General features: G+C 47.3%; 1 protein-coding gene across 1 annotated transcript in view; it reads right to left on the minus strand.

The window, feature by feature from the left end:
- The window catches only part of SYN2 (synapsin II), a 153,639-nt gene extending 150,252 nt beyond the window's left edge, over positions 1-3,387 (minus strand). Inside the window, exon 1 of the mRNA XM_069027771.1 lies at positions 2,951-3,387. Coding sequence (XP_068883872.1) covers positions 2,951-3,324 — 374 coding nt within the window. The 5' untranslated portion in view covers positions 3,325-3,387. The remainder of the gene's footprint in view (positions 1-2,950) is intronic.
- Positions 3,388-14,015: the final 10,628 nt, after the last annotated feature.

The raw sequence follows: 14,015 nt of genomic DNA on the forward strand, positions 1-14,015 counted from the left end.
CATGGATTTATTGACTACAGCCTTCAGCCTATTTTTGATTTGTCCCTTCACTTGCCACCAAGGCTGGTGGAAAGTCTTTGATTCTGCTTCTTTTGCAGTCCTGCCTTTAGGAGAAGCACAGCCACTAAATGTGGTTGCAAGTTTCCAAAGAACCTCTGGAAATTTCTTTACAGCCCTAACACACCTTGGATTGAGAAAGGAGGGTGGTTTGGCACAACAACTGCATTTGCTCTTGCCTTAAGAAGTCAGGAAAATGGTAAAAAATATACTAATTAGTATAGAAAGGCAATGCTCCCATTTTTTTATCCTGTCCCATGCCAGAAAAGTAAAGCAATTGAAATGGAGAATTTCAAAACTTGCAATAGGACAAACCTCTTGGGGCAAGAAATCGAGGAAGGATGTCACTGAGATCAAGATTACAACAACTGGGATTTGGTTCCAGGTAGAATGTCCCAGGTGATTCCATGAGCAGCAGCAACAATGTTGGGTTACCAAATCTTTGGCCTGAAGTATGAGTCAACCTTTCACAGAAATAAAATCTACTGGAAACAAGATGTCCCTTTACGCCAGGGGTAAGAGGGAACATGCTTTGCTGACAGAAGAAGGTGTTTATGCTTCCTCTGGCCCCTGCTGAAGAGAGGATACTGAACCAGCAGGATTTCAGTGTGATCCAGACAGAAATCCTTTGATTTCTACTGAAGCTGCAACCCACAAGCAATACACACGTTCTCAATTTAAAACAAACACAGTGCAGCTCAAAACACGACAAAAACAAGCCCCAAGCATCAGCTCCTCCTCTCAGGATCAGTGCCCATCAGCTGTGAGGGGTTTCTGGGGAGGCTCTCAGGGGTGATTCTGTTCCTCCTGTTATTGACAGGGTTTGCTCGCAGCATCACATGACAGAGCTCTGCAAACCCCCCCTTGCAGAACAGGCCAGGGCAGCTGGGGGTGCCCAGCACGCCACTGGCACTCACCTGCTGCCCATCCCAACCCTTCTTTTCCTTTCCCAAATGACAACCCACATTCCATTTTAGCCCATACAGATCAGTGCGTGCCCACATGGACAGCCGTACTGCCCAAGGTATGGAACAAACTCTTCTGCATGCACTACCAGAATTCACACATGTCTGGAGTTGTATGGGAGCCACGAGGGTCAGACAGGGCGTTTCTCAGGATATATTTTAAAATCTTCAGTTACAGAATGAGTGATTTCTGGGAAAGAGCCAGTGCAACAACAAACTGCTTTTTCCAGAACTACTACGTATCCATGTCACATACTATGAGGAGGGGAGGAAAAAAAAGGCAAAAGCAAGCAGGCATGAGTAACCTTGTGTAGATTTGTGAGACTCCTACCTGGAGTGCTCTTGGGGGAACTCCCCACGGAGGTCTTTAAAAGCTTTGCCCCTGTCAACAGATTGTGTTAATTTGGGGTGCACTTATCAAGTATGCAAAACCACATATGTAAAACCACGTCCAAAATACTCAGAGTGGCTTCAGTGAGCACAGAAAAATCTCCCAGAAACAAACATTATGAACATCTGCAGTTATTGAATGTGTGAGGCAGAGAGCTGTGCACTACAGAGTATTAAACAAATAGATGTTTCTGCAAGGCAGGGAGCAGTGTCCATGGATGCATCTCCATGACGTAGCTACAGAGGCTGCCTGAGTCTGGCAGATACAACCACCTTGTTTTTTCCAAAAAGAAAAAAAAAAGAAAAGAAAAAAAAAAGGAAGAAAAAAAAAAGAAAACCATCCCCTCCCCACACCACCAACCACAAAACCATCCCCAGAAGAAAAAGCCTGGAAAATGTAACAGGTAATGTTATCTTAACGTAAATAACATATCTGCTATAGTTAAAGGCTTACATTTTCGTTTCAAGTATTTTATTAAAGTACCATTTGAAAGCAAATTGGATCAGATCACAGCACTGCACGAGTCCATCCAGCCAGTAAGGCTATAAATTTGAGAGGCTGAGAATAAAACCCTAAACCCACAATCCATTACTGGATGATATCAGTGCTACAAAAACAGACTTGTTTTACTCTGTATTATTTTAAGGCGCTGCTAAGACCTCCTGCACTGTAATTAGCAACAGCGAATGAGACGATTCTCAGCTTGATGTGCAAACACACAGGGAAACAAGTCAGCGAGGGATTGATAGGAATATGTCCTCCCTCTAGAGCACAGCATCCACCAGAGCCGGCCGTGATAAACAGGTCTGGAACAGCCATAGCCTCTCCTGCTCGTACCAGCCAGGCACGGGCAGAGCCGCGCCGCTGGCCACGTCCCACGCCTGGTAAATCCCGCATTTTTAATGGTATCATTAAAAGCCAAACACGCTGCCCAAATAAAACCTGCCGAGTTAATGAAGCCCACGGCAGCAGAATTCCCGGAGCTAGGGCAGAGCGAGGGCTGGTGCCCGGCATCCTGAAGGACCTTCACCCGAACGCGCATCGGAGACGCTGCCACAGGAGCAGCGGGAGCTGCGTGAAAACAAACCGGCTCGTAAACACGAATTAACCCACGGAACGCTACAACCACACGCAGTTCCGCACAGAAATCCGTGCCCAGGACACCTAGATCCAACTTGCCCCTACACACGGGTTCTTTATTTCGTCAGAGAACACAGGATATGCTTGGTCAGGGCGGTAAACATGTTTTATTTAGTGTTGTGATGGAAAACAGATTTCACGACTAGTCAGGCGCTCCGGGGCTCGCTGGGTTTTTTCGCTCCATCTTCCAGTCCGTGAGGCTGCGCTCCAGCCCCTCAGCGGGGCCGGGTCTGGGGGCTCTGCCCGGCCCCGGGCGCGCCCCCCGCCCCAGGTGAGCCCGCACCTGCCGGGGAGGGACCGCGGGAGGATGGGGGGAAGGACGGGGGGCAACGAGGAGGATGATGATGATGATGATGATGATGATGAGGGCGCGGAGGAGCATGCGGGGGGCACCTACCAGTCCGTGTGCGGCTCGTCGATGACCAGGAGCAGCTTGAACTTTCTGCCGACAGCCGCGGAGACGGCGGCGGACGCGTCCACCAGCCCTGCCGAGGCCGCCGTCTGCTTCACGGCGTTGGAGAGCGAGCTGAAGAAGCTGCTGCCCGTCGACTGCTGCGGCGGCGGCGGCTGCTGCTGCTGAGGGGGCGCGGGCTGCGGCGGCTGCCGGCGCTCCGCGGCCGGCGAGCCCGAGGCGGGGGCCGAGGAGCCCGCGGAAGGCGGCGGCGGCGGAGGCTGCTGCGGCTCCGGCCGCTGCAGGTCGGTCATGTAGCCATTGGGCAGGTTGGCGATGAAGCTGCTGTCCGAGAGCCTGCGCCGCAGAAAGTTCATCATCTGGCCGGGCGGGCGCGGCGGGGCTGCGGCGGGGCCGGGAGCGGGATGTGCGATCCGCCGGCGGCAGCGCTCCGCGCTCTCTGCGGCCGCGCCGCCGCCTGCGCCGCTCCTGCCACCGCCCGCCCGCAGGGGGCGGCCGAGGGGCGGGCGGGGCGCGGGGACGCGGATGGGGACGGGGATGGGAACGGGGATGGGGATGGGGATGGGGATGGGAACGGGGATGGGAACGGGGATGGGGATGGGAACAGGGGACGGGGATGGGAACGGGGGACGGGGATGGGGATGGGAACGGGGATGGGAACGGGGGACGCGGGGACGCGGATGGGATGGGGACGGGGGACGGGGACGGGGACGGGGATGGGGACGCGGATGGGGACGGGGATGGGAACAGGGGACGGGGACGGGGATGGGGACGCGGATGGGGACGGGGATGGGAACAGGGGACGCGGGGACGCGGATGGGGATGGGGATGGGGATGGGGATGGGGATGGGGATGGGGATGGGGATGGGGATAGGGACGGGGATGGGGACGGGGATGGGGATGGGGATGGGGATGGGGATGGGGACGGGGATGGGGACGGGGATGGGGATGGGGACGGGGATGGGGACACGGATGGGGACGGGGATGGGGACGAGGATGAGGATGAGGATGGGAACAGGGATCGGGACGGGGATGGGGATGGGGATGGGGACACGGATAGGGATGGCGATGACGATGGGGATGGGGATAGGGATGGGGATAGGGATAGGGATGGGGATGGGGATGGGAACAGGGATGGGGACACGGATGTGAACACGGATGGGGATGGGGACACGGATGGGGATGGGGACCGGGATGGGGACCAGGATGGGGATGGGGATGGAGACGGGGATGGAGACGGGGATGGAGACGGGGATGGAGACGGGGATGGGGACGGGGATGGGGACACGGATGAGAACACGGATGGGGACGGGGACGGGGACACGGATGGGGACACGGATGGGAACAGGGATGGGGACACGGATGGGGATGGGGACACGGATGAGGACACAGATGGGGACAGGCCGCAGCCAGCGCTAGGATGGAGCGGCGTGTCCAGCCGGCACAACGAGGGCCGCAATTTCTCCCCCTGACAGCAGCCCCGCCGTGTTCAGCGCTGTGGTGGATGCGGATGGAGAGGGGAGTAGTGCTGGGGACAGCTCCGCGCTGGCTCAGGTCACCGCGCCTGGAGCGCATCCCCGGGACAGCTCCAGGCCGAGCATCCCCGGGACAGCTCCAGCCCGAGCATCCCCGGGACAGCTCCAGGCTCAGCATCCCCGGGACAGCTCCAGGCCGAGCATCCCCGGGACAGCTCCAGCCCGAGTATCCCCGGGACAGCTCCAGCCTCAGCATCCCCGGGACAGCTCCAGGCCGAGCATCCCCGGGACAGCTCCAGCCCGAGCATCCCCGGGACAGCTCCAGGCTCAGCATCCCCGGGACAGCTCCAGGCCGAGCATCCCCGGGACAGCTCCAGCCCGAGTATCCCCGGGACAGCTCCAGCCTCAGCATCCCCGGGACAGCTCCAGCCCGAGCATCCCCTGGACAGCTCCAGGCCGAGCATCCCCGCCGCCCTCGGGACTGCAGCGTGCGAGGGAGAGGCAGCAGCACCGGCCCGAAGCTCTGGCTGGGGGCAGGAACAGGCACTGCCGCCCTTGCATCCCCCGAAATATTAATGAATCCTGTGTTACAGACCCCTCCCCCCCCACCCCCCGGTTATGTCAGAAAGCAGTTTGATGAAGGGGCAGTGCTGTGTATGTTCAAGCAATTCTATGTTGTCGTGAGAATTTATTTAAGAGTAATTAGAATTTTCTTTCCCCTGAGTTTTGGGGTAATCACTCTGTGTAACATAAAACACATCGCTCAGGCCTTATCCTTTTATCCAAGATACACACAATCACAACTCATTTTGCTGCTGATCTTTACAGGCCACATTGAGAGTAACAGGTGCTCTAATAATAAACACAGTAAATTCATGCAACAACTTCTTTTCAAGTTAGAGTTTCAATGAAATCCCTGGTACTAACACTTCCACATTTTGAAGTTTACACGTTGGAAGGTAGAACTGTGCAGGATTCTGCAAGGAAGGACTGAATTTAGAATCATTTGTGTGCTCTAGAATGACAAAGCCAAATAAAACACCACGGCTGGCAGGCAAAGGCTGTGCTTTAAACATCATGGGCACACTGGGGGAAAATGCTGCCTCTGCCAAGCCATGGTGTGGGCTCCATACGGGTGCATCTTGGGGCATACAGGGCACAGAAAATGTAAACAAGAGGAACCACCCTGAGCTACAGCTGCAGCCAGAGTGCTCCTCTCACCTCAGCACTCTGTGGCCTGTGCTGCCAGAGAAGTTGTGAACCTGCAGTTAAATCTGGGTAAATTTAGGTCTAGTAGGATCTAGAGAGAATCGTTTCTTCTCAGTAGTATTGAGATATCTTGGGGCTGTTCATGTTTCTGAAAAGCTTGCCTGCAATAATGAGAGTTAGAGCAGCTACAGCACAGGGAAGCAGGTCACTGACAGAGGGAGAACACTGCAGTTCACCAGGGCAAGTGCAAACGGGGCATTTCCACCCATACCACACATGCAAAGGTGGTGAATCTCACAAGACTGAGGGATTGTTTCATTCTGCCTTGCTTCAATAGCTGTAATCAATCCTCCCTTCCTTCTCAGCTAAACAGAAGGCAAAGTAAAAGTGGTTGCTTATACAAAATATGAATTTTTGTACGATAGAAACTGTTTCATCATCCCTACAAAGAGATTACTGAGAGCACTCCTGACAGGTCTGATACAGGAAAATTATATTTTAATAGTTGTGAAATTCCCACTCTAGATTGAGGGGTGATTGTATAAAAACACCCCTGCTTTGGACACAATGCTCCCTGTTGTCCTGACAGCATTCCTGGATGATTTGGCTCCCTCAGAGCCAAACTCCCCGTGGCAGGATGAGCCGTGTTCCGTGCTCCTGGGCACGTGAACAGATTTGCCAGGTTTCTTCCACAGGGCTGAAACCCACCTGCAGTGTCAGCTGTGCTCTCTGTGTGACCACAAGGTGCACGTGGCAAACAGAAGTGATGGGAACAATCTGAGTTTCAGCTCCCATTGCTATAAAACTAAATCAAAAAAAGAGATTAAACAGAGTGGTTATGCTGCTCCGATGTCAGTGATACAAGACCTGGCCCTGTTTACATATTTCTGTGCAAAACTTGTTTTCTTATTGATGAAATCTGGTTTCTGCCCATGGTGCTTCCTTGTACAGTCTCAATAATTACTTTCAGGTCATAAGGACTGATTCTGGTTGGAGCCATGGCTACCAGACTCCTCAGAACAGTTGCCCTCTATGGTTTCTCTAACTCTTAGGTGTTTGGGTGAGTAGCAGGAGCCTTGTTCACCCATCTTGTGCACTCTGAAGATGGCATGGCTATTTAAAATAGATGGCATTTCCCAATTTACACACTTTATTCACTCTGAATGCATTGGTTCTTCCCTATGTGCAACTTCTCAGGGTTTTATTTGTGGGATTTGATTGCTGGCTGGTTTTTAATTTACCTCTTTACATTGTCACTGCTGTGCTGACAAAAATCTTCAAAAATATCCTCAAATGCTACAGTCAGAGGGGTTTCTAAACATCTTGTAGAGTATTGTAGCAACCTTAAATCCAAAACTGCACCAAGGCAACTGGCAACTGAGCTTGGGAGTATCAAAAACTTGGTTTCTAGTGCAGAACAACCCAAAATGCAGAGCTCTCTGTGTAGCCCTGTTGTTACTGTGATGGAAAACTCTGTTGAAAGAGTATCAGCAGATATTACAGGGAGCTCGATGAATTTAACAGCACATAAACCTGTGCCTGAAAAAGAACTAGTGGCATTTTTTGTCCAGACTACTGTTTGTGATGCTTGAACCCCTCACAGCACATTTGTGAGATAATTCAGCACGATCATGTTTGATAGGAAGTGAGAATACTGAATTTCTGGTGTGTTAAATGACAAAAAGCCTCAATGGCAAAGCAGAGAACACAGTAACAATTTGAAACTCAGTTTTGTTTGCTAAGTTTGAAATCAAAATGCTGAAAGAGATCAAATTAGTGGGGATTAGTTGTGTTGGCAAACTGAGAGGAGAAGAAAAGGAAGAATTATGCATCCCAACGTGCACTCTTCCAGTGAGTTTCAGTAGACACTCCAGTGAATTCTCCCAGAACTCCTGCTGTTACAGTGTCCCTGAAGCAAAAACCTGTCAGCTTTCTATTTCTGGTCTCCCTTGCTCTTGGCTGGCCAAGGTGGCAGAGGTGCAGCTGAGCCATCTGAAGAGGTGTCAGAAACAGCCCCAGCAGCGAGGGGCTGCCTCCCCCACGGCCTCAGAAAGGACAGAGACAGCTCCAGCCTCCCTCCCCAGCCCAGGCTCTGGTGCTTTGATCCATGAACATCATCAGGGAACACAATTAACCAGAACTGGGTTTTTGTCAGGTGTCATTTCCTGAGTGATGGCCGTGTTCCTGAGGGAGCAACAGCAGAACTGGTACCGCATTGTCCATGCCCTGCGCTCAGCAGTGCACGAAATCTTATCCAGAAACCCCACCACAATTCATTTCATAAATCATAACTCATTAGACACCAGACTTCTACCTTTGCAAGCTTTGAGCAGGGATGAATTCATGCTGCAGAAGAGGGTTTTGTAGTCTCATGAATAATTCCTGCTGGGATGTGAGAGGGAGTTCAAAACAAATTCTGTGTGTGACACGAGAACAACCTGCAACAGAAACAGGCAGGTGACAACCCGTGTGAGTGACAATCACAGGTTAAATAAATAATTACAGGTGATGAAATTCTGTCTCTCCCAAAACCTGAAGTTATGGTAGCAGTAACAGTTATCTTCCATTTCCTACTAAGAAATTATCTGTTTTTTGGTTCAGTATATTCTGTACTTTAATCATAGTTAACATTTTTTTAAAGTTTATTTGTTTTAAATACCTTCATACAAATACAAAGGAACTTCAAACACTTTTGACATATATTTAAAGCTCTAATACCACTGCCCTTACTGAAACTAATCTTCAGTAAAAGCTGAAGGCAGTCTTGCAAATATTTCAGAACTCAAGCGACAGAAGTCTAAGTAATTAATTTTAAATACAATTTCTTTTAAAATAATACAACCATTGCACATATGGACTGACAAACTGGACAGACAAAGAAGAGGTGTGTGTCATACACAACTTTGTGTGGTAATATATGTATATTAAAATAGATATAAATGGTGTTTACTGGCATTGTACCTCTGGAGGAATGCAGCAATGAGTCTGCCCTGCCCCTATCACCTGCTGCACTTCTTGGGTTTTGGGTTTGAGACCACTGCCCTTATTTTACTCTGGATCTCAGAAACAGCTGGTTTATTTCTTTTCCTCTCACTGAGCTGTTCTTCCTCTTACAACCCATGCTCTGCATCACAGAAAAATCAGCAAACAAACTGCTACAGAAGCCCCAGCCAGTGAGACACGCTCAGTGTTTTGCAGAGGAGTAAAGGCAGATCTTTTTAAACAAACTGTTTGCAAACTGCAGGTACCACGTAGGGAGAATCCTGTCAACAAAACTTGGACATTTCTCAGCCTGGAGGAGAGGCACCATCATGAAAAGCAACAAAGAGCAGATGTTCAGAGCAACAAAAACAAGCCATATATGAATGTTACCCTGGAACGTGACCAAGGCAGCAGAGCAAACAGATTTCTGAAAAGCAGAAAAAGATCAATTCCTCTTAAGCTCTGCTTAATGTATTGCTGCTTGTTGTATCATTTAGAGCTTCACTTTGGTATCTAAAGAATAGAAATGACAAGAAATGCTATAGAAATGCCAGAGAAAAGGGATGGGAGACAAAAGAAGAACAGAGCTGGGGCCTGAGTTACCCCAGCTGCACTTCTGTGCTCACACAGCCTGGGGTTCTTGGCCTGTCAGACCTGAAGATCTTCCCAATCTGAGAAAGCCCCACGATAAATAAGTACAATTTTCATCCTCCAAACAGGAGGTTAAACAGTCTCTAAAGATCCCCTGAAGATGAAGAAGTCTGCCAGGTAAATCACAGATAATCAATTTAATCAGCACAAAAGTGGTTTGGTCTGGGTTTTTCTAACATTTTTCTTTTGCAAATGTTTTGTTTACATTATGAAATGTAGAGTGAAAGTGTCCTACCATTCTGAATCATATTCTAATTGACTGAATGGATAAATGTGAGACCAACTGCAGCACAGTCCTGTACTGCAAAATACACCCAGCATTGGCTTCTCATAAAAATGAATAAAGCACTGTAAACCACAATTCAAGCTGAAATGCAGCAAACAAATATGACATTTAAATCCAGTTTGGTATCACAAGAAAACTGCAATTTTCTTTTTAAATGACTAATCAAATTATGAAGATGAATGCAAATTTACCTAATTAATTGCCTGCTTTAGTTACCACAAATTAATTTTGAATACCACGTATGTGAAAACCTGATAAGTGTAACATGCAAAATGAGCAGGGAATTGAAGGGATGACAGCACAGAGATGAACAATAAAATTAAGTTTTGTTACTCGTTTTTTCCTCAAATAAAGCAGAAGCCAGTACAGTGCAGTGTGTGTTGGATTTAAAAATTACCTTCCCCCTCCCCATCATCAGTGAATGCTGATCAATTGTACAAAAAGACATAAAAATAAGTCAGTATAAAGAAAAAAAATAAAAATACTCCTCTTGAAGTAACAGGTAAAGTATACAACATGAATCTTACATGCTGTTGCATGTGTGTTATACAGACACTCACCATGTAAACTTGCAGATATTGTTACTGGCAAGCCCAATATTTTCCTCTAAAAGCCTGGAAGAGATACCCAGGTTGGGGTAGCCAGTCCCTGATATGTCTTACATACAATTTTAGGGTTTTTAAAGACAGTTTAGCTGAGATATTGGATATTGGGAATAAATCCTTCCCTGTGAGAGTCAGAAATAGCCTCCTACAAGACAGAAATCACAAACACTGATTACATCGTTGTTTAGGAATAAAAAATAAATTTGTTGGGACTCCCAGTAAGGGAAAAACACTATTAATTCCATGATCAAGATGACAAAAGTTCATATTAAGCCCGTGGTTTGATTTCTGTCCTTCAACTGCATACAGATTTCTTCTTACCCTGAAATCTCATGTCTCAGATACCTGTGTGCCACAGCATTGAAGACAGAAGGTTACTGAGAGATTTCTAGACATTTTTAAGCAGTTAAGAACTTATTAACTGCTAAAAATTATTTTTAAAATGCAGAGAGTGGCCGTGTACCCACAAGAATTACAGAGCTGCAGGTGACTTTGGTCTTTTCACTGCAATTAAAAGCAGCCAGCCCCACATTTAGAGCTGTTAGGTCTCTTTTGTGTCCCTTCTGGCAGGGCTGCCAAATACTCTGTTATTATCTCCCTCAGCATTTTGCACAGGTGTTGTCACATTTCTGTTCACAGTGTTCTTCAGAAAATTATTTCCACTTTTCTGCTTGTAGTGAGTTTAATATCATCCAGTTGCTATGCAAGGAAAACTCGAAGAATTTTTTAACCCAGCAAAACAAAAAAAAAAAAATTTAGAGGGCAAGTGATCTGAAAATAAAAAGAATAAGTTTAGCACTGTGTATTTGCTGGGAAAGAGTTTGTTGCCCATTAGAGCTGTGTGAATTGGAGAAGCTGATTTCAATGAGTAGCCAAAAAAAGGTCCTCTTCTCTTTCTACAGATGCACAGAATTGGCACAGGTTCCCCTTCACGGAGATTTAAAACCTGGATGTCCTCACGCATACCCAGAGTAAGGCCATGAGAGAAGGGACACTCCTCTTGCCCTGGAGCTGAGCATCTGCTGGTAACTTTGGGCTAAATCCTTGATTAAATCTGTGCAAGAGACTGCACAAAAAAATGGCAACTTATTTGCTGTTAGCAGGTGATTTCCACTTTGTGTTTAACCAGAATAACTTGGCGCTAGCTGAGGAAATTTAACGTTGTACAAACTCTTCTGCTGCAAGTTCTGCATGGAGTGAGCCCTCTGTCATCACTCGTGCCCTGAAATCCTCCTGTGGCCACACCACCATCAATCTGTGACCATCTGAAGTGGTGCAGCTGCTTTAGCTGCCCCCCAATCAGAGAACAGACAATTTCAGAGGGTTCTAATTTTCCCAGACAATTGAGAAAGGCCTCTGCTCCAGCCCAGGCTTCTGGACTAATTACAGCCTGAGCAATCGTGCAGCACAACCTTAAGCACATGTTCCATTCTGGTCTTGGATGTAGAACCCAACCAATAATCAGCTGGACATAAAATACAAGGCTGAATGCTTCCTGCAGGCTGATCTTCACCATGTTCCCAGTTGAAAACACCAGGAGACAGCTATACAAAATATGGATACCAATCTCCCCAGCCTACTTGAGTGTTGTCATGAAGACTGGTGCATCACAGTGGCATGTTTATATGAGGCTGGGAGTTGAAATCATAAAGCAGCTGTTGCTAATGTGCTGTAATTACTCTTAAAACTGTCACATCAGTTTTTAAATTTTATCTGTCTCAGTGATTGCAATACTCAGAGACCATGAATGGAGGAAAACTGAAAGAAATCTCCTTTCCAACATGCTCTTGGAGATCAATAGGACTAAAAGGGCAGGACAGAGGAGCAGGTTTAGGTCCTTCTGAAGATTTGAATGTCTCAGCGAATCAGGAGGATTTCAAAGTTTTGATGTGTTACAGCTATTTTGTCATATGTTCAAATTACTCTGAGGGTGATTGTGCTTTAAGCACTCCATTTCTCAGAGTCATTTTAGAGTCTGGAGACTAATTCTGGTTATTTTACAGAGCTGAAAGGGAGCAAGAGCTGATCTCTGGCATCTGACACTCAGAAATGCTACAAGGCTTTTTAAAACTGGTGCAATAATCACCTTTCCCACTCCTTACAAAAGTGCTACTCCTGTTATTTCCAGTGTGAAATAAAATAAAACTACTGCATAAAGCACATAAACTAAGTTCCATTGCTCCTGCTTACAGGGGATAATATTAAAGCTTTTTAAAAATAGTAAAATAGGTTATGGATCTCTGCAAACCTTATCTGTGTGGGAGTTCCACCATCAGTCACTGACCTTTGCTTGGCTGTAGTTCCTTCTCAGCTGCTCCCTCTCACACCTTTAGATCTGAGCACAAGGCACTTCTCAGCACTCTGGGATGAAAAACCCTTAATTTTTCCTGCCCCTTCACAGAGTAACAGTTGCAGCTTGTGAGTGAAAGTCAAAGCAGAGCATGGGGGAAAAAATGTGAAATGCCATGGGATGGGGAATTAGAGATGACACAAGAACCCTTAAAACAAGGTGTTAGTACTCATGCAAAATGCATTTATTCTGTTTCACTGATGTTTTCTCTGTTCTAGAAACACAGGCATCACTCCAAAGGTGAGCCTCTCTCTCTGCCATCTGCTAGGACCAGGAGAGATGCCCAAGTTGTACTCTTTTCCCTGCCCCAGTAAATAAGCAAATAAATAATTTTGACAGCTGGCAGGAGCTCTTCCAGGAGATCACTGGGGTAAGAGAAGTGCCTCCTCCAGGAGCAGCTGCTGTCTCTCCAGCAAACAGGGCACTGGTTGTGCAAACACGGGGGGTTCCTGCACAGCAGGAATCCTGAATGCCAACTAGCTGTGAGGGAACATCACTTTTGCCAGCTAGGAAAGCTTTGGGGGAGATTTTTTATTTCAATGCCTAATTCTTTTATTTCTAGAATGATACTATTTGTCCTATATGCACAGCAATTTTAACTTGCTGTCAGGGGCTCAGGGTGCTTTCCATAAGATGCTTCTTCACATACCCAAATCCATGGATAACTATTAATAGTAAATATAAGGCAATGAGGCTGACAGGAAAAGTCAGGGGCTTACACCTTGCAAGAAATCTTGATTTTTCACAGAATTTGGCAGAGTACTTGAAAGGGATTAGATAACTTTACATGCCATTAACATGGACTTCCTTGTGAGTATATTTTTATAGAATATCCTGTGGTTTAGTTCCATATACAGGCAAAATATTCAAATTCAGGCAGAAGAGTCAATAATTCAGCTGAGCTGAGTCACTCTACAGGAGCAACCGTCCCATCTCAGTGGGAAGCAGAGAGATCAGTGAGCCTCATCCAGGAGGTGAGGGCAGCACCATCAAGGAATGGCACTAAAAACAGCACCCAAAAATCTTGTGCTGTGAGCACCAAGGTCATTCATGAATATCTTTATAAACGCTATCTTTATAAACATTAATATCATGTGCATAAAATAGAGCTGATTAACAGATGCAGAGCAGGAAAGGTTAAGTCATAAAAATAGAGCAGTGTGCTGCACACTGTCAGAGTTTCAGTCAGTGCTGGGTTTGTGCAGTAAATTAACCCTTAAATCTGATGTCTCTGCCTCCAGGAATCCTTTACTGGGTGTTCTCTCAGCCCTCAGTTCATTAATGATGTAGCAGAGCCTTGTGTTTTGTCCAGCAATGAGTCTGAAGGCTCACAAATAGCTCTGATTATAGCCCTTGGGGGGAAAAGAAAAAAAAAGGAGAAAATAGGATGATGAATTTGGTCATCTGAGTCACCTGGCCAGCGTGGTAGCACCCTGCAGCGCACCAAGACCTTCCCAGATTTGATAGGTTATTGCTACTACAGTATTATAGG

This window comes from Aphelocoma coerulescens, chromosome 12, assembly GCF_041296385.1.
Source record: "Aphelocoma coerulescens isolate FSJ_1873_10779 chromosome 12, UR_Acoe_1.0, whole genome shotgun sequence".
Lineage (NCBI taxonomy): Eukaryota > Metazoa > Chordata > Aves > Passeriformes > Corvidae > Aphelocoma > Aphelocoma coerulescens.